Source organism: Oryctolagus cuniculus, chromosome 4 (assembly GCF_964237555.1).
Source record: "Oryctolagus cuniculus chromosome 4, mOryCun1.1, whole genome shotgun sequence".
Lineage (NCBI taxonomy): Eukaryota > Metazoa > Chordata > Mammalia > Lagomorpha > Leporidae > Oryctolagus > Oryctolagus cuniculus.
In genome coordinates this window covers 39,186,403-39,208,184 of record NC_091435.1, presented here as the reverse complement: position 1 = coordinate 39,208,184, position 21,782 = coordinate 39,186,403, and the positions used below count along the sequence as shown (strand labels likewise).

The 21,782-nt window shown below is 36.8% G+C and overlaps 1 protein-coding gene across 1 annotated transcript in view; it reads left to right on the top strand.

The window, feature by feature from the left end:
* Positions 1–21,782, top strand: part of GBE1 (1,4-alpha-glucan branching enzyme 1) — a 300,636-nt gene that overhangs the window by 146,324 nt on the left and 132,530 nt on the right. Inside the window, exons 4-7 of the mRNA XM_017347168.3 lie at positions 1,542–1,667; positions 3,375–3,510; positions 6,426–6,516; positions 10,587–10,796. Of these exons, the coding sequence (XP_017202657.2) occupies positions 1,542–1,667; positions 3,375–3,510; positions 6,426–6,516; positions 10,587–10,796 (563 nt within the window). The remainder of the gene's footprint in view (positions 1–1,541; positions 1,668–3,374; positions 3,511–6,425; positions 6,517–10,586; positions 10,797–21,782) is intronic.

Genomic DNA, 21,782 nt, shown 5'->3' with positions numbered 1-21,782 from the left:
TCTTGTGAGACATTTCTTCCCACCATTCACCTGCCCCCTCCATCAAAATTCATGATTTGTTTTCCTTTGGCACCTGAAGAGAATGCTGTGGAAGCCTGTTCCAAGTAAAAAATAAGTGTCAGAAGCTCTGTGTTTTTTGGCTCTGCCAGTCAGTCGTTTTAGGACTTTTGGCAACTCACTTAATCTTACTTAATATTTGAGGCATAAAGATTTTCTGGAATCAAGTGAGATATGAATATGAAAGTCCTTTCTAAACTGTAAAGCATTATACAAATATTTAATTATCAAGAATCATGAGTACTTGATCTTTTCTCTATTAAAGGAGACTGAAGAAAATGTTCTTTCTCGATGCTGGGAGCATAATATAGCTCCTAATCTGAACATCCTATCACACCCTACCTGCTTTTAGAAAATCTAATGAAATAGATGACTTTTATTTTTAAAAAAAACTACAGTTTCCATCACTTGGAAGCTCCATTTACCTGATTGGATAAACTCAACATCTTTTGTGCAGTACTAAGTCTAAAATGGTACATTCAATAAAATGCATTTATATTTTTATTGATATATTTTGTTATTAACAATGATAGTGATGATATTGGTAAATATATTAATGGATGCCAAAATAGGGAAATGCTTGGCATTAGTGGTTAAGAACACTTGGAGTAAGTTGTAAAAGAGGTTGAGAAGGAATGAAAAATATTTGTGTATATGTTTGTGTATTTACATACACTGTTAACCAAATCATTTTTTCTTTAGATTCCTGAAAATGTTATCATTAATGATTATGAAAATGAAAAGGGAGAGAGTGATATAATTTAGTTATCTTTTTTTAAAGATTTATTTATGTATTTGAAAGAGTTAACACAGAGAGAGAAGGAGAGGCAGAGACAGAGAGAGGTCTTCCATCCACTGGTTCATTCCCCAAACTGGCCTCAGTGGCCAAAGCTGAGCTGATCTGAAGCCATGAGCCAGGAGCTTCCTCTAGGTCTTCCCACGCGGGTGCAGGGTCCCAAGGACTTTGGCCATCTTCTGCTTTCCCAGACCACAGCTGAGAGCTGGGTCCAAAGTGGGGCAGCCACAACTTGAACCGGCACCCATATAGGATGTCGGCACTGCAGGCAGCAGATTCACCCGCTGTGCCACAGCACTGGCTCCTCAGTGATGTTTTTTGAGAGAAGTAGGATTACCTTCCTTTAATTTTGTCGATTGATTTGTTTATTGACAGCAGCTTCCAAATCAAATTCTTTTCTTTTACATATCTATAATATGCTTAATTAACCATTCTAATGACTGGCTTGCCATGATGCTGGAATCATAAAATATCCTAGCTGGAAGTGACATTGAAGATCATATAGTAATAGTAGTTGAGGAAATCGATATCTACATGATTTGTTCTCCAAAGTCATGCCTTCGGTACATTGGTCTACATGCTTAAGATAATTCTCATTTCACATTTATAACAGTGTTTATAAACTATTATGTATTATTTTAAAGTTTTGAAAATATTTTAAAGGCATGTCATCTGATTTGCATTTTAGGTAGTCATTACTAGTAAAAGTGGAGAGATCTTGTATCGTATTTCACCATGGGCGAAGTATGTGACTCGTGAAGTTGGTAATGTGAATTATGATTGGATACACTGGGATCCAGAACACCCATATAAGGTGAGAACATATATTTTTAAAAGTATTTTATTTATTTATTTGAGTGGTAAGAGTTATAGACGGAGAGAGGGAGAGACAGAGAGAAAGGTCTTCCATCTGCTGGTTAATTCCCCAAATTGCTGCAATGACTGGAGCAGGGCTGATCTGAAGCCAGGAGCCAGGAGCTTCTTCCAGGTCTCCCACGTGGGTGCAGGGGCTCAGAACTAGGGCCATCTTCCACTGCTTTCTCAGACCATAAACAGAGAGCTGAATCGATTGGAAGAGGAGAAACTGGGGCTCAAATTGGCAAACCTATGGGTTGCTGGTGCCTCCGGTGGAGGCTTAGCCTACAGTGCCACTGTGCTTGCCTGAGAACAACAAATCTATAAATGCATGCTCCTAAATCTCTAGGAAAATCAATTTTTAACTTTTATAACTTTTATGTTAACGTTCCATGACATTCTTTACATTTTTTTAAATTTAAAATCATAGTATACCTCTTATTATTATGCATATATCCATCATTTGTAGGTAATAAAATATAAAAGTGAGATTTTCTTTGATTCTATTTTTTATGGGGAAGAAAAATACCAAATCTTTATACATTAATCTGTAAGAACTACTATTTTTTTAAAAAATGCAATTACTAGTTTCTTATTCTTCAGTGATACATTGTTTCCCACTACAATGAGCTTGTAGCAGGATGAGTGTCTTTAAGAAAAAGAAATTGGGGCCGGCGCCAAGGCGCACTATGTTGATCCTCTGCCTGGGGCGCCGGCATCCCATATGGGTGCTGGTTATAGTCTCGGTTGCTCCTCTTCCAGTCCAGCTTTCTTTTATGGCCTGGGAAAGCAGTGGAGGATGGCCCAAGTGCTTGGGCCTCTGCACCCGCATGAGAGACCAGGAGAAGTCTCATGGCTGCTGGCTTCGGATTGGTGCAGCGCCTGCCATGTCGGCCATTTGGGGAATGAACCAACGGAAGGAAGATCCTTACTCTCTGTTTCTCTCTCTCTCACTGTCTGTAACTCTACCTATCAAATAAATAAATAAAATCTTAAAAAAAAAAGTAAAATGGGATGAGTGTCTTCTAATTGTGTTTATTAGGATAAATTTTAGTATGTATTATTTTTAAACTGTATATATTTGAAAGGCTGAGTGACAAAGATATGAAGAAACAGAGAGAGAGGGATATTCTGCCCACTATTTCCCTCCCCAATGGCCACAACAGCCAGGTATGGGCCAGAGTGAAGCCAGGAGCCAGGATCTCCATCCTGGTCTCCTGCATAGGTAGCAGGGGTCTGAATACTTGGGCCACCATCAACTCAAGCTGGAACTCTGATGTCGAGGGCCAGCTGTGCTAGCAGTAGCTTAACCCACTGTGCAATAACACTGGCCCCTTTGGTCTGTATTATTGTATCTTTGAATTCAGTTTTTCTGTTCCTTAAATTGTTGGGCCTTGTTGATAAATGTTTACATTTGGCAATTATGTGTGCTTTTCAGAGCACTTTTATTTTCTGTAAGGTTTAGATTTAAAAATATCTTAAGTCAATGATGAGGTATTAGCCATTATGTGATTTTTTTTCTTTTAAAAAAAGTGAATGTAGACAATGACTTTCATATATGAAAGCTGCTCCCAGAGTTTAAGATTATTCACCATTTCTATTAACATGCTTGAGCAGTTAGTATTATATCTGAATTTAGTTATGTATGTAATTTTATATTCCATAGTTTAAGCATTCCAGACCAAAGAAACCGAGAAGTCTAAGGATTTATGAATCTCATGTGGGAATTTCTTCCCATGAAGGAAAAATAGCTTCTTATAAACATTTTACATGCAATGTACTACCAAGAATCAAAGGCCTTGGTAAGTAATAACTGTGATTTTTATTCAGATAAAATTTTAATGAATCTGTTCTCTTATTAGAAAAGCTAATTACAAGTGTCTCTTTTTTTGTGTTAAAAGATTAAGTATGTAATAGAAATGCATTTTATTTTAGGCTTCTCAAATTACCCTGTAATAGTGATAGCATAGAAAAGAGAAATGAAATAAGATAGAGCAACAGAATTCAAGATATTATTCCAATTTCAATTTTAAGTAATGTGAACTGGTAGCTTCTAAAATTATAGATAAATATACGCAAGCATAATTACTTTTCTGCTGGAGAGAACCTTTTATCAATTTAAGTGGTCATTGATTATAACCTGTTCATTTTAATCTGTTAAGGGAAAACATTTTATATTTGTAAGGTGCCTGGAACTCGTTTTGTGTCAGAGTCATTGTACATAGCCCTCCTCTGGATGGCTTAGGTAATAAACATTTGCAGAACATCTTCTGTTGCAAATACATTGTGCTAGATATACCTATATTGGACAGTCATGATTCAAACCTTGTCTTTGTGGGGACAACCAGGAGAATGAGCAATGTATAGCTGAATTATTGATTAAATATGCCTTATATCTGTTTTATTCATTTATTTTTCATTTTATGGCTAATGGCTAATGCTTTTATATAGTTTCAGGGAATATTCAGTGCGTACTTCTGTGGCTGGATAGGAGGATATAATACATTTAATTATACTGCTTTTCCTAGGGATATTTTGGCTAGAAGAAAGATTTATGGGGGCCGGTGCCGTGGCTCACTTGGTTAGTCCTCCAGTGCCAGCATCCCATATAGGCGCCAAGTTCTTGTCCTGGTTGCTCCTCTTCCAGTCCAGCTCTCTGCTGTGGCCCAGGAGAGCAGTGGAGGATGGCCCAAGTGCTTGGGCCCTGCACCTGCATGGGAGACCAGGAGAAGCACCTGAATCCTGGCTTCGGATTGGCGCAGCGCCAGCCATGGAAGCCATTTGGGGAGTGAACCTGCGGAAGGAAGACCTTTCTCTCTGTTTCTCTCTCTCACTGTCTATAACTCTACCTGTCAAATAGATTAAGAAAAAAGAAAAAAAATTTGCAACTCAGGGTTAAAGTTTTCAGTTATCTATGGATCTTAATTTTGATGTGAAGTCAGGTTTTGGAAAACAAAATTAAATCTATGCATAATTGAATATTAATTATATTTAATAGATATCATATTCTTTCACATCATGGAGTGATACATTGTTTATGACCCAGTGCTTGCAGAAAATTTAGCACTGCAAGGATCCTTGTATTCATGTTATTAATTTATTTATGTTTGTGTCTGAATCTAGGAAAGACCATTGCAGTAAATGCTAAACTACAAGTATAAATTAGTGCTTGATTATGAGAACAGTATTTGTTACAAACTGTTACAAACTGGTGAAGTGAACCATATCTCTTTTTGTAAAATATAATAGACTTACATTATTTGAGTAGGAGTTTATATACATATTTGTGTTGGGCATGATAGAGTTATTAATTTATATTTTTACCATTAAAAAAGCAATTATAGTTACTTCAAAAGATTACACAGTCATCTGAAAGTTTATGCTGTTCTTTAAACTTATCAATCCCTAGCTATGAATGTGAAATTTTTAAAAAGATTTATTTATTTGAAAGGCAGAGTTACAGTGAGAAAGAGACAGAAAGAGCGAGATGGAGAAGTGAGAGAGAATTATCTTCTATTCATTGGTTCACTCCCCAAATGGCTGTAGTGGCTAGAACTGGGCTGATCTGAAGCCAGGACTTCTTCTGGATCTCCTACGTGAGTGTAGGGGCCCAAGTACTTACACCATCCTCCGCTCCTTTCCCAGGCACATTAGCAGGGAACTGGTTTGGAAGTAGAGCAGCTGGGACTAGTACTGGCATCCATATGGAATGATGGTTTCACAGGCAGCAGCTTCATCTACTAACCCACAACACCAGCTTTTGAATGTGAATTTTTAGTTTTTCTAGTATTAATTGTGTACTGAATGTTGTGTATGAGAAGCCACCAGTTATCACCCCCAAAAATGTAACTGGATTAATACTTTTGATTATTTACATGTATAGCTATGTATTTAAATAAAATTGCACTTAATTTGAACTTACAGAAACCTTCAAAAAACTGTAGATCTATGTGACCTGGACTTTGAGAACAGAATCACAGAACTTTGTATAACAGAGAACATTCTATGTATGGAACTTTTAATATAATAAGTCACATTTCAAACTTTAAGGATGCAAATCTGATTTTCATAGTTTTTTTTCCCTTAGAAAATTACAGTACCTATTTTTTGAGTCACTTCATTTAGCAATAGAGCAAAGCATATTTGGATTGAGAAAAGAAGGTGATATGTGTGTATGTGTGTATGTGTGTGTATGCATGTGTCTGCATATATGCAATTTTCAGGAATTTCATAGGTACAAAATAGACTACATAAATACCTTGTATAACAATTGAATTTGGTGAAATTTCTTATGATATATGGTAGATGTAATTAAAATATAAAGAAAACACTAAAATATGTCATGTAATCAGTTACATTTATTTAGCTTTCATAAATTTCAATATGAATATTACAAATGAAACTGAACTTTAGCATATGCAGATTGCCATCTTTAATATTCTAAAACCAAATTAAGAGTAAATTTGCATATCATGTATTGCTTGTTAAAATGAAGACATTTCAAATAGCTAGTCAGAGCATAATTCTAAGAAACTGTCCAATTTTGTTTTACAAGGTCAGACAAGAAAAGGATGTTAAGGCAATAGAACTTTTGAAGATGATCAAAGCTTCTAGATTGTATGCAAAATTTAATGTCTTTAGAACAAGGATGCTTTTGTTTGTTACTTTTTTTTTTTTAATGTGGCTTTGAATCTCAGTTTGACCTTTGCTTATCTAGGATACAACTGTATTCAAATGATGGCGATCATGGAACATGCTTACTATGCCAGTTTTGGTTACCAAGTCACTAGCTTCTTTGCAGCTTCAAGGTAAAATGAAAGATCCTTTATATTCATTTTTATTTTGAGCACAAAGTAGAATAATGTGAATTTTTGCTTTCTATGATGTTGCATTATAACCTATTTTCGGGTGAGCATATTTAATAGAAGCTGAAGATTCTTTTTCACTAAGGTCTTCATATCCACCTTAGAGGTTGGCCCTGATTAAATCTTGATTTCTCTGGAATGATCTCTGAGAAAGAATATCCTGCAAACTGATTAAATTACCATATGTTTGGAGGCTGAAGGTCTAGAGAGAGAATCATGTGCTCTGGATGCCATAACTGTGCAGACTCACATCCTTTTCTGGGATTGATGTAGAGATGTCACTGGGGGACTCTCCATAAAACCTGTAGTATCCTGGGAGAACTGCCTTTCTCTGAGGCTACTTTCTAAGTAATGTGATTGGATGGAAGATGCCAAGAGGTCTTATGTATCTGAAGTCCATAAATGACCATTAATTGAACATGTCCCGCATTATCTGTGCCCCATGGAATGTATATTGTGGTTGCAATCATTAGTCCAATGATCTTATACATTTATGATTTCTACTTTTAAGAAAAGTTACAAAGAAAATGACCAGGTGCAATAATAGCAATTGGGGGTATGACCAATTTAGATAAGTTTGAATTCATATTGGAATTGGGATCTAAAGCATAATTAAGAGTTAACTGGGGGGAGTTGCGCTGTGGCGTAGTAGGTTAGTTCTCTGCCTGCGGCACCTGCATCCCATATGAGCGCCAGTTCTAGTCTCGGCTACTCCTCTTCCAATCCAGCTCTCTGCTATGACCTGGGAAAGCAGTAGGAAATGGCTCAAGTCCTTGGCCCCTGCACCCACATGGGAGACCAGGAAGAATCACCTGCTCCTGGCTTTGGATTGGCACAGCTCTGACCATTATGGCCATTTGGGGAGTGAACCAGCAGACAGAAGACCTTTCTCTCTGTCTCTCCCTCTCACTGTCTGTAACTCTACCTCTCAAATAAATAAATAAAATCTTCTAAAAAATAAAGTTAACTGGGAGAAAGGGCTAAGTAAGCAAAGGTAGATTACATTACAGAATTAGCAAAAATGATGCAAATTCACTTACCAGTTTTTCTTTGTTCTCCAAAAACAAGTTATCTGCATTTACTGACTTTAAATCTGCTCCTGTTCTTTCTTGAGCTCATTCCAAAGCAGGCTATCTCTTAACTGAAAGTGCTTTTGTTAGAGGTACTGATGGCATTCTCATTGTTAACCACAATGGTCATATTCTTTGCTTACTTGAATTGTCAGTGCTATTTGGCACAGTTGCTTGTTCTTAGAATGATTTCTTGTCTTGGCTTCCATGATATTAGATCCATCCCCCTGTGGTTCTTTTCCCACCTCACTGTTGCTGCTTCTGTATTTTCTGACGCTACATATATATTTCAATTCCCAGTGCCTCAATATTCTGTATCTATATGAAGAACTTTGATAACCTCTTCAAGTTTCATTTATTCTTTTGACTTTAATAAGCACTCTGTGCCACCTCCCATATTTAAGTCTATGTTCCTAACCTCTGTTAGGCATTTTGAACAGAGTCTGCGTGACACTGAGACATATAATATGTATCTCATACTTAATGTGTACAACATTAAATTCCCAACGCTACCTGTCAACCTTATTTTTCTGACATTTTCTCTGATTCAATAGATGGCATTATAGTTTATGATCCTATAGTTGTTTAAGCCCAAATTCATGTCATTATACTTCCTCCTCCCTTTGCATCCTTCCTTATACCCTGGGTTTTGTAGGTACTGTCATTGACTGCTTCAGTTACCTTTACTGTTACCACTCTCAATCAAGTTACTGTTTTTTTTTTTTTTTTAACATGGTTTATTTCAATAGTCTCTCTGTTTTCTTTTAGCCTTCATCTCTTTTTCTACCTTTCTCTTTCTCAGTTAACATGATCTAACTTTCTATACGGTGACCAGAGCCATCATTTTAAAATGTCAGTCAGATCATCTCACCTATTTGCTCAGAACCCTCTAATGATTCTCACTCTCCTTCAGAATAAAAGCCACAAGCTTTACATTGGCTCATAGGACCCATTTGATCTTCGTGGTGGCTGACCCTCTGGGCTCATCTCTTTATATTTTGTCATTCCACATCAGCTGTACTAGCCTATTTGCTTTTCTTTAAATGCTTCTAGCTAATTTCTGTCCTGTACTTTTTAACTTCTATTGCTTTTTCTCTGAATACACTTACACTTAGATATCCTCATACCTTACCCCTGTATTCTTGTCCATTTATCGCCTTCTCCACTAGACTTACACTTACTACCTTATTTAAAATAGCAAAGTTGTCTTTTCCACCAGTTGCTTTTCTTCATTTTTCACTAGAACATTCATTGCTATCCACATATTTTTCTTCGTTGTCTCGTAACTAGATTGTAAACCCATAAGAATAGTGATATTGGCTGGTGCCGTGGCTCAATAGACTGATCCTCTGCCTTGCGGTGCCGGCACACCAGGTTCTAGTCCCAGTTGGGGCACCAGATTCTGTCCGTATTGCCCCTCTTCCAGTCCAGCTCTCTGCTGTGGCCCGGGAGTGCAATGGAGGATGGCCCAAGTCCTTCGGCCCTGCACCCCATGGGAGACCAGGAGAAGTACCTGGCTCCTGGCTACAGATCAGCACAGTGCGCCGGCCGTAGCATGCCGGCCACAGTGGCCATTGGAGGGTGAACCAACGGTAAAGGAAGACCTTTCTCTCTGTCTCTCTCTCTCACTGTCCACTCTGCCTGTCAAAAATTAAAAAAAATTAAAAAAATAAAAAAAGAATAGTGATGTTTATTATGTTCTCAGCTGTAACTCAGGGTGTAGTACATTTTATAGCAATAGTGATCAGTTACTGAGTATTTAGCCAACAAACAAAGGAGTGAATGAAGGAAGGAATGACAGTTTAAGAGTATTCATTTGTTGAACATGCAGTTCAGTGAGTGGAAAAAAGCTGGCTGACTGGGTTAAATAGAGGAAGAGGAAGAATGTTTGGAGGAAATCTAACATTATGAGAAGGTGCTCAGTGCAGAAGGCTATGATACAGTAGTTTTTTGAGGATAGTGGGAGCATGGGTATGATATTAAGTGGAGGATGATGTAATATATTTGCATTTTAAAAATATCTCACTTAATACTCAGTGGAGTTGGCTATCAGAAGACTCACTATATATTAAACACTGTGCTGTACCATGGGAAACCAGATGATCAGAACTGCTGCATGCAAGGAATGCATGATCTAGAGAGGAAGACAGATGATGAACCATGAATGAGAGTCATTCATATTTATTTAAAGCCCAGAATTGATACTGTGGAAGACTATAATGTTGAGATCTTGCATAGGTTAAGATGGCCTCCCTTTAGGGGTGATTTTTTTTCCTATTTCACACATAGTAGGAGAATACTTTTAACACAAACACATATATACATGTGAGCTATGTATCTTTTATGCTTGGGTGGTTACAGACGTACCATTTTCTGTTGGCCTGCTAGTTCTGATACCTGAGGGTATTCCAGTTTGAGAATAAGCCCAAAAGGGGTGGTCTCCATCAAGACACCAAGAACATACAAAAAAATACTCCTTACCCCCAACTGTGGGAGAACTGCGAGCAGGAATGTCCATGACTTGAACATGTAAATAAAAAATCTGAAGATAGAGAAGCAGAACATTACTATTTACTTCCTCAAGATTCAAGATGGACATTTTGGTGGGAATATAAGTCTACATTTAATAGCCTCACTTAAATCATTATTTTTACTTCACATTTTTAGAAGTTGCTTCATAACAAAATATTAAGCAAATGAGTATCATATCATGAAGTGCTAGAGGACTCAGGAAAGTTCATGGGTAATGAATATCATGAAAAAATCTGTGTATAGATTTAAAATTGTTTTTATCAATATAAACTTATTTTTAATTCCATTTTTCCATAAGTATTATGAAGTCCCCTCATATTTAATACTATGCTCATAAAACAATCAATGCACAATTAGCCATTTACTTTACATATGGTGTGTTCCTTTGTTTTCTGTTTTCTTTTCTTATAGCCGTTACGGAACACCTGAAGATCTAAAAGAACTTGTTGATACTGCCCATTCAATGGGTATCATAGTCCTCTTAGATGTGGTACACAGCCATGCTTCAAAGAACTCAGAAGATGGACTGAATATGTTTGATGGAACTGATTCCTGTTTCTTTCATTCTGGACCTAGAGGGACTCACAACGTTTGGGACAGTAAATTGTTTGCCTATTCCAAGTAGGTACATATAATATGGAAGTGTTTCTTTCTTTCTTTTTTTTTTTTTTTAAGGGAAAGGGTTTATTGGGGAACAACCTACAGACCGGAGTGAAGGGGCGGCGAAGGAAAAAAAGGGAGAGAGACTGTAAGAGAGAGAGACAGAGAGGAGAGTAGCTAGCAAGGAGAGAAGATAGAGCAGAGAGCAGAAGGGAAGAACCAAGAGCCAAGAGACCAGAGGAGGAGGCTAGAGAGAGGAACCGAAAGAGAGCAGGAGAGAAGGGCCAAGAGAGAAGAGCCAAGAGCCAAGAGACCAGAGGGGGAGGCTGGAGAGAGGAACCAAGAGAGTGCAGGAGAGAAGGACCGAGAGAGCAAGTGTTCAGGAACAGGCCCTTTTAAAACTTTGCCTGAGGGCGGGCAGGGAAGCAGGAGCAGCCAATCCCATTAGGATGGGGGTGGAGCCTGGCTCAGGTAGCTGGGCCCTGTGGTCAACTGCGCCAGTTTCCTAACATTCCCCCCTTTTGTTTTTTATAAAGCAAGGTTTGTATGGGATTACATTAGTCCAAAAAGTCCAAGAGGGGTAGAGGGACCATGGGGCGATGTCTCAAGCCGCTGTCTCCTGTGTGGGGAGCCGAGTACATCCCTGTAGCAGCATTTGGTTGACTGCCTGGTTGCTGAAGGAAGTGTTTCTTTGTTTAAAATGAATTTCAATGAATTTCACCAAATTCATTGTGTGTGCTTTCTCCTTGATACTTGGCATTCTTAATTTGATTATTTTGAAATTATTTTATCTTGTTTTTTTTTTCTAGCATATGTATTCGTAGTATGTTGCATGAATTTTCAGTTTTATAAATATGTCTATTATAATCGGTTGATATATTACCATTTAAAAGTTTTACTGTGAATCATTTCTTTCAGTATCTAAGATTACTTAATCAGATTGATTTAACTGCAGCAAATAACCTTTTAACAAAGAAATATACACATTTTGACCATTGACAGGATGCCACAAGTGGAAAATTCTACAACTGATATCATGTGATAGGTCACATTGAAAGCACTGGCACACTAATAATACTGCATGAAATTTCCTTCAATATATTTGTATAAGGTATATACATAAAACATAGGTCAATTTCATGTTTAGATTTGGGCCCCATCCTGAACTTATCTCATTTTGTTTATGCAAATATTCCAAAATCTGAAAACACCTGAAATGCAGATTACTTTTGGTCCTAAGCATTTTGTATAAGGGATACTCGACCTATATAACTAATTTTTTTATAATAAGCAAATTTGAAAATGCTTAAGGAATTTTCTGTTGCATTTGCATGATATATAAACATATGCATACTTGGAAAATTTGCAGTATAAGAAAATGCTCTAGCCAATATTTTTATAAAATGAAGACTTCTCATTTTCCAAAATAAATTAGATGACTTTTATGTGAAAAATAATATTTTGATTCACTTTTATCTTACTGTCATATTTTATTTTATATTTTAATAGTCATATAGGAATCACTCAGGGCAGATGAAGCAACGTAATATATGAGAAAAAACAGAAGAGGGTGGAAGGGTTCTGGGACCAGGTTTGCTTGAGCTATGGGCTAATTCTGTGATATAAACTCTGTAGTTAAATTATTGAGTAAATCTTACAAAAGTTGAATTTGCACAAGTTATACAATCAAATTCTTTGGTTCATATTTGAATGAATTAAGGTTAACTATACTATAGAACTATGACTTATGACAGAGATATATTTCATATTAAATTTGTATGTTTGCCTTATAAAATAAATATATTGAACTGTTATATTTTATGTTTCAAAATAATTCTTCTTTAGAATTGCAGAAACTTAGTAAGTGGATGCATTTTTATGTTAGAAAACGATTCTTTGTTTTGTTAGAATATTTAATATATGGTATTTTGGTTCCATGAAATCTTAAAGTACATTTGAACTTATCTAATTTTCTAAACAATGAGATTATGCATAACTGCTTTCAAAAACATTTCTATTGCAGTAATTGAGACAAATCTAATAATGTTATTTAAGAGTGGGTTTCTTTTTTTATTGAATCAATTATAAATATTTCTCAGGCATGCACTTTTGGTAAACCATGCGTAGTATGATTTTTAGCTTATTGTTTTTGTGATCATTTCAAAAATATTTTCTGGCTGGTGCCACGGCTCACTAGGCTAATCCTCCGCCTGCGGTGCCAGCACACCGGGTTCTAGTCCCAGTCGGGACGCCAGATTCTGTCCGAGTTGCTCCTCTTCCAGTCCAGCTCTCTTCTGTGGCCCAGGAAGGCAGTGGAGGATGGCCTAAGTGCTTGGGCCCTGCACCCCATGGGAGACCAGGAGAAGCACCTGGCTCCTGGCTTCGGATCCGCGTAGCGCACTGGCCGTAGTGACAAATTTGGGGGGTGAACCAACGGAAGGAAAACTATTCTCTCTGTCTCTCTCTCACACTGTCTAACTCTACCTGTCAAAAGAAAATTTTGTATGTTATATAGTCTTGATCCTCTGTAGCTATTTAACTACAGCAAATAACCTTTTAACAAAGAAATATACAATTCCATTAAAATGTATTTCTTTTATTCTACATGTTGTTCTAAATATTTACAATTTTATTGAATTAGTATTTTCTGCGTAGGTTAATATGATTAATTATGAAATCATCAAATGATAGAGATAAAATTCTAAAAAGCCAGTATATGTAATAAAATTAATTCATTTATAGAGTTTTTTTAAATAAAACTAAAATGCCTACAACCTCTTGAATTATTGTCTCAGTACCTATGTTTAATTTATTACAAAATTTATTGATAAAATTTGATTTAGCCTGATGAAATAAATTTTACGTTGACTTCCTATTTTTATAACTTATGGCACATGTAACTTGCTTTATTGTGACAGTAAACCTATTTATAGTCTTAAGCATGCATGATTAAAGTCCTACTATGCACTTTTGGTTATCAGTTGCACTGGACTAGTTAGGCCAAAATTCAGTAACTTACAACAACAGCAGTCATGTACTTTCTTCCCACATTTAAAATTTGGGCATACCTCAGGAGAGACAGCTAATCTTTTCTTCATATTGTATCAGCTGAAGTAACTCAGTTAGGAGGCAACGTATCTACTTTCTGGATGATAGATGTCACAGTTTTTGCTGATTTTCAGATAGGCATTCAGTGATGGCTGGTGGCTGGTGGCTGCGGGCCAGGGGAACCACAGACTTGTTCCTTATCACAAGTGTGTGATTACAAATAGTCAAGATGTGTGCATTCCCGTTTCCTGGAGTCTAGATCTGAAAGCTGGTGCAGCATCATTTCCAGTGTACACTATAGTCAAAACTCACAGAGTCAAGGGAAAGGGGATATGGACCCCATCATTTAGTTGGAAAAGCTTTGAAGAATTTAAGGCTATGTTTTAAAATTCTCAAATCTAACACATTTAGACCATACCCAATGAACATGATACTTTACATGTTACTTTATCTGGAAAACTTTTTCATGGCAGTTTTCATGATACATCTCAATATATACATCACAATATACTTTTAATTATAAAAAAATCACTGTAGATAATTAGAAAATATAAAAAGTTATACAGAATCCAAAATAAAATTTTTTATAAATGTAATTGACATACTTTATATGTGAGTGCATTTAATTAGTATCATTTTTTCAACTTTTATTTAATAAATATAAATTTCCAAAGTACAACTTTTAGATTCTAGCAGCTTTTCCCCCAATAACCTCCCTCCACCCTCAACCATCCCATCTCCTACTCCCTCTCCCATCTCATTCTTCATCAAGATTCATTTTCAATTATCTTTATATACAGAGGATCAACTTAGTATGTATACTAAGTAAAGATTTCAACAGAATACGCCCACACAGACACACTAAGTGTAGAGTACTGTTTGAGTAGTAGTTTTAATGTTAATTTGCATGGTACAACACATTAAAGACAGTGATCCTACATGGGGAGTAGGTGCACAGTGAGTCCCGATGTTGATTTAACAATTGACACTCTTATTTATGACGTCAGTAACCACCCGAGGCTCTTGTCATGAGCTGCCAAGGCTATGGAAGCCTCTTGAGTTCACCAACTGCGATCTTATTTAGACAAGGCCATAGTTAAAGTAGAAGTTCTCTCCTCCCTTCAGAGAAAGGTGCCTCCTTCTTTGATGGCCCATTCTTTCCACTGAGATCTAACTCACAGAGATCTTTCATTCAGGTTTTTTTTTTTTTTTTTTTTTTTTTTTTTTGCCGCAGTGTCTTGGCTTTCCATGCCTGAGAAATTCTCACGGGCTATTTAGCCAGATCCAAATGCCTTAAGAGCTGACACTGAGGCCAGAGTTCTGTTTAGGACATCTGCCATTCTGAGTCTGCTGTGTATCCCGCTTCCCATGTTGGATCTTTCCTTTTTAATTCTATCAGTTATTATTAGCAGATACTAGTCTTGTTTATGTGATCCCTTTTGACACTTAATTCTATCATTCTAATCAATTATGAATTGAAACTGATCACTTTTACTAGTAAAATGGCATTGGTGCATGCCCCTTGATGGGATTGAATTGGAATTTCCTGGCACTTTTCTACCTCTACCATTAGGGGTAAGTCTGAGTAAACATGTGCCGAACTCTACATCTCCTCTCAATGAGTATCATTTATATGCATTATTACACAAATAAATAAAAACTATGGTGGGTCTTTGGCATAGCAGTTAAGCTGCCACTTACAGTTCCCACATCCCAGAAGAGTGACAAGGTTGGAGTTGGAGTTGTGTTCCCGAATCCTACTTCCTGTTAATGAACACCCTGGGAGGCAGCAGGTGATGACTTAGTAGTTAGGTTTCTTCCAACCATGTGGGAGACCTTGATTGAGTCCTTGGCTCCTTTTTTGGCCTGGCCTAACCCTGGCTGTTGTGAGCATTTGCAGAATGAATTTCTGGATGGCATTTCTCTTTCTATTTTTTTCTGTCTTTGCCTTTCATATAAATGCATATTTGAAAGTATACTGAAGCCCAGTCCTTCATTTTCACCTTCTTAAAATACCCATTCTACCTATAATTTAGAATTTCTTCCTTAAGAAGATAAAATCAGAAACTATAATTTATAGCACATATTTTAAGTATAAATTCTTTCTTTCCCCTTACCTTTGAAGACTCATTAGTGTTAGTGTTATAATCCATTGATAAATAGACATCACAGTGGTATATGGTTTGCTTAGGGCCTAAACCTCTTCTTTTAAAAAGTTTTGCAATACATTTTGCAATTTTTATATTTACTGTTTGAAAAAATGATCTTTTATAGAATCACTTCTGTAGAGATATGTTGCTCATATTCATCATATCTATATGTCACAACTTGTCACCATTTATAATCGCTGATTCAAGTGCCATCATCAAAGTTATCAGAATTAAATCTCTCACTCTGAGTAGTGCTACAGATCCTGACTCTGCTATTTCATTACCTGCTATGAATAAATTTCCAATCAGGAGCTGCCCATGTTTTAATTTTCTGTCTACTCAGCTGAACTGCCTTCTAACTCTGCTAAATTACTAATGACAGTTCATAACAGAGATTGGGTTGTCCTTCCTTGAGTTGGTAAAGAGAACTTTCTGACAAATCTGTCACCCTAAAGTTTTAGGAGTTTCCAGAGGGAGATGTATTGGATATAATTTGGTCTCAGCTGTAAATTCCATTTGCATGTACCACTGGTGCTGTATAGATAAGCCTGATAAGACAAAAAGATAAGTGTAGATTTGTTGAGTTTAAGTAACTATTATGCTACTTCAAATTAGTACCTTTTCTTTGTTGAATATTTCTTTCAAAGGTACGATATTGAATCTCAAAAGAGTTATAGAAGAGCTAATGCTCATTTTCCTCCTCAAATACACGTTTGGGACAAAATGTGTATAACCATATGCCATTAGCATGGGTTCATAATGAGACATCTATTAGGCTACAATATATTCTACTCTTAAATGAGTTACTCAAATTCCTTCCAGAAAACAAAAGTAAACCCAGTTTGCTTTTTCAGGGTTGTAACTACTTGGAATAAAATGCTCCTTGGTAGAGACAGTATAATCATCAATGCCTTTCCCACAAGTTATAATATGGAAAGAAGTTCATGGGAGTCTTTCCTTTTCTGGGTTGATTTTGGATCTTAAGTAGTATACGGTATATTAATATAAATTATATTTAGTTTGTTATTATGGCAATTTACATTGATTTTGAATGTTCAATCAATCTTGCATTCATACTACAGTTCTATAAATATAGATGCAAGTGTTTTAAATGAAATTTTAGCATATTTAAAATGTATCATGACCAAATCAGTTCTCTTTTATTATTCATTTATTTGAAATTAGAGTTACAGAGACAGAAGAGAGACAGAGAGAGACAGAAAGCTTCAATCCACTAGTTCACTCCTCAAATGGCCGAAATAGCTGGGCCACTTCTCTTCTGGGGCTGGGCCAGTCTGAAGTCAGGAGCCTTTAACTCCAATCAGGTCTTCCCCATGGGTGGTAGGGGTTCAAGCACATGGGCCTTCTTTTGCTGCTTTCCCAGGCACATTAGCAGATAGCTGGATTGGAAGTAGAGTATCCAGGTCTTGAACTAGTGCCCATGTTGGATGCCAGCATTGCAGGTAGCAGCTCAACTCACTGTCCCACAATGCCAGCCCCATCCAAATCATCTCTTAATGATACATAGGAACTTAATCAGTATATGTTGAGAAACAAGCTAATGAATATATATATGACACCATCATGATTTGTAAGATATTTAAAACTACTCATTCAGAATGTGAATGAAAGCTCTAACATTATTTCTAAGAGGGATCTATTGTTTATTTTAATGTTAATATTACTTTGTGTTTTTGCCATTGGGTAGAATGACTTCTCTTTCCTATATAGTCTGAGTACCCTTAGTATCTGAAATGCTTGGGGCCAGAAATATTTTGGATATTGAGTACTGACATATGCTTAAAAAATGTTTCAGATTTTGAATTTCAAACTGTAATATCAGGGAAGTGCAACTTGTAAAGGCTATACAAGCATGCTGAAATCTGGAAAACTCTAGAGTCTGAAACACTTCTAGTGCCAAAGCATTTCAGATAAGGGATACTCAAATCTATATATTTGTATACAGATAATGAGATATCTTAGGGATAAGACCCAGGTTGAAATGAAATTCTTTTATGTTTCATATACATTTAAATATATAGTCTGAAGGTAACTTTATGCACTGTTTTTAGTGTGCCTGCATTTTGACCATAACCTGCCATACAAACTCAGGTATGGAGTTTTGCACTGTGGTGCCATGTTGGCGATGACAAAGTTTGAAATTTTGGAGCATTTTGGATTTTGTATTTTCAAATAGGGTTGCTCAACTTGTAGTGAAAATGGCCAAAATAGCAAAGAAAAAATAACATAAAATGGGTAAATGTGTATAGCTACTTTTGAAAACCGCTGTTCTCTGGCAAAGAGTTGCATGTATACTAGGACGTATTACTAAATAACTACATTTGAAGGCCTCCTTAGCATATGTTTCTCAGACGTTTTAGGAAAAAAATACATTTAAAAAATCACTCCTTTCAGGAGACGAGGTATTAAAAATCATTAATTTGAAGTAACTACACTTAAACAAAGTTCTGCTGTGAGTAAAGAGTTTGAAGGAATATACACACACACACACACACACACACACTTATTCTGGGTTTTAAATTTTTTTTAACAATTTATTTATTAGAAAAGCCAAGCAAGAGAGAGAGAAAGAGATATCTCCCATATTCTCTTTCATTCCCCTCAATATCTACAACAGCCAGATGAGGGCCAAGATGAAGCCAGGAGCCCAAACTCCATCTGGGTTTCCCAAGGGGATGGCAAGGCCTAAGCTCTTGAGCCGTTTTCCACTGCGTTTCCAGGCACGTTAGCAGGGAGATGGATCTGAGGCCAAGTGGGCGAGACTGGAACCTGCACACTGATATGGGATACCAGCAGCACAAGCAGCTTCTTAGCTTGCTGAACCCCTGTACCAATCCCCACTGTTGTAGTTTTAGAATCCCAAAGGATTTAAGTACAGGTTTTATTTGTACACACAAATCTTGAAGACATTTTTTGCCCAGTGTTGAGAATGTTCCAATACGATTATGTCTGAACCTCATTTGTTTAATAAATATTAATGAATCATCTTTTGTTTAGGTGACAAAATCAGCTGACTAATGTCAGGTAAAATGGAAATACATGTCAGAGAAAATGGAAAATAAATTTAAGGAAAGATGACAGATGATGGATGCAGTTAAAACAAATAATTTTATGTGGATAATTACAGCCATTGATCTTCTCCTTTAGATCTGTGTAATTCACTGAGGTGTCTCTTACAGACAGTATAATCATTAAAATCACAAAGTCATCCTAAATTTAGATATACCTTGATTGTTTTATATTTATTTTAAGTTACTGTGTGTGTTTGCATTGTGCTTAATATGTTACTAGAGAGATACAATCAACAATTAAATACATATATATGGCAGAATATGGTGAGATTTTATTGATACAGCCCATAACCAAAAAAAAAAATAATTGTTGAGGTTAATTAAAGTTAACTTCTTGGTTATTTTTCATCAAAAATAAGTCTGATCAATTCATTCATAAATCTGAAATGCTTATTTAGCAAATATATTGTCTTCAGGGAGATCATGTTTTCAGTATTTTATATATAGAAAAAAGATCCTAAAATAAAATATTTTTATATTATTGGTATATGTCAGAACATTTAAATTTTTTTAACTTTTATTTAATAAATATAAATTTCTAAAGTACAGCTTTTGGATTACAGTGGCTTCCCCCCCCCCCATAACTTTCCTCCCACCCTCAACCCTCCCATCTCCCACTCCCTCTCCCATTTAAATTTAAAAAAAAAAATTAAATTTTTTTTAAAAAAAATATCTCTTATTTGAGAGGCAGACAAAAACAGAAAGAGACAGAGCCCTGATGATCGGTTGGTTCACTTTCCAAATCCATGTGTAGGCCCAGGGTGGGGCTATGCTTGAGCTGTGAGCGGGAACTTTTTTTTTTTTTTTTTTTGGTATAGGATTTATTTATTTGAAAGACAGAGTTACAAAGAGAGAAGAAGAGACAGAGGTTGGGATAGAGGGAGGGAGAGAATCAGAATCTTTTATCCACCGATTCATTCCCGAAGTGGTCACAGTGACAGGGACTGGCCCTGACAGAAGCCAGAATGCTGGAACTCCATCCAGGTCTCCCACAGGTGTGGCAGGTACCCAAGCACTCGGGCCATCTTCTGCTGCTCTCGGAGCCCAATTGCAGGGAGCTGGATTGGAAATAAGCAGCCAAGACATGAACAGATACCCTTATGAGATGTCAGCATCACAAGCAGCAGCATTACTTGCCGCACCATGCCAACCCCTGTGAGCTCATAACTTAATTCAGGTCTGCCCTGTGGATGGCAGGAACGCAATTAATTGAGCCATCACTACAGCCTCCCAAGAAGGAACCTGAGTCCAGCGCCGCGGCTCACTAGGCTAATCCTCCACCTAGCGGCACCGGCACACCGGGTTCTAGTCCCGGTCGGGGCGCCGGATTCTGTCCCGGTTGCCCCTCTTCCAGGCCAGCTCTCTGCTGTAGCCAGGGAGTGCAGTGGAGGATGGCCCAAGTGCTTGGGCCCTGAACCCCATGGGAGACCAGGAGAAGCACCTGGCTCCTGCCATCGGATCAGCGCGGTGCGCCGGCCACAGTGCGCCGGCCATGGCGGCCATTGGAGGGTGAACCAATGGCAAAGGAAGACCTTTCTCTCTGTCTCTCTCTCTCACTGTCCACTCTGCAAAAAAATAAATAAATAAATAAATAAAAAACCAAGTTCTCTGATATGGAATGCAGGCATCCTGACCAGTTCCTTAACCATTAGGCCAAAAGTCTACCTAGAATATATATATGTATGTGTGTGTATACCTATATATGTGTATATATTTTTAAAATTGAATAACACCATCATTTTAGATGTACAAATGACTGTCCTTTTTGCTTTATAAAAAGCAAATGATGAATGATGATGAGATAATTCTAAACATTGTCTTCAGCATACAGCTCACTATTCCAAAGGGAGTTAGAAAATAAAAAAAACAACAACAACAAATGGTAACTTATGCCTGTTCTTCTTTAAGAACATCAAGATCACAGTAAGATTTTTAACTACTTCTGAAAATATTGGGTGGCCCCCGAAAAATCTTACTGTTTTCTCTTACAATATTTTTTTCTTTTACTTTTAGTACAAGTTTTATTTAAACAAGAACTCTTTCAGTGTGATTAAGGAAAAAGTTAAATCTACTATTTCAAAGAAAGTAGAGTTAGCTTCAAAATTCAGACAGACTAATTCTCTTTTGTAAAAGATATTAAGAAATCGCTGTATCAATCTAATCTGTCTGGATTTGAGTTTGAATAGCAGAAATATAACTTCTTTCACAGGTTTTATGAGATTATTGAGCCTAGTAGAAAGATTCCTATTGATACAGAATATAGCACAAGGGTACGGATTTACTGTCTTTGTATAAACTTTGTTCCTGGTATTATAGTCCTCTGTTATCCCCCACAAGTCAAAAATTTAGGTGCATGGGGATATTGTGAAAGTATCTTGAGTATTTAGGTCTGATTCCCTTATAACACTCACCTTCCCTAATGCAAACACACTCTAAAGTAGGACAGGTTACCTTAAATTTGAAAAATGCTGCACATTGTAACCCAAAGCAGCTTCTTCAGCTTAAGACAGTGGCACATTCTTGTGAAAATGGTCTTAAGGTCCTGAATCAAATGAGTTATCCACCTAAGTCTGGGAGCTATGTGGAGTCTATAGCAATAAGATTGCTGACATTGCTTATGACCTTTTTAAACAAGCAGGTAAAAAGTGAAAAAAATCAGTTTTTCTGTTTTTATCTCTGTGTAACAAAACAGCTTGTTGAAACGTGTGTTTTTTAGA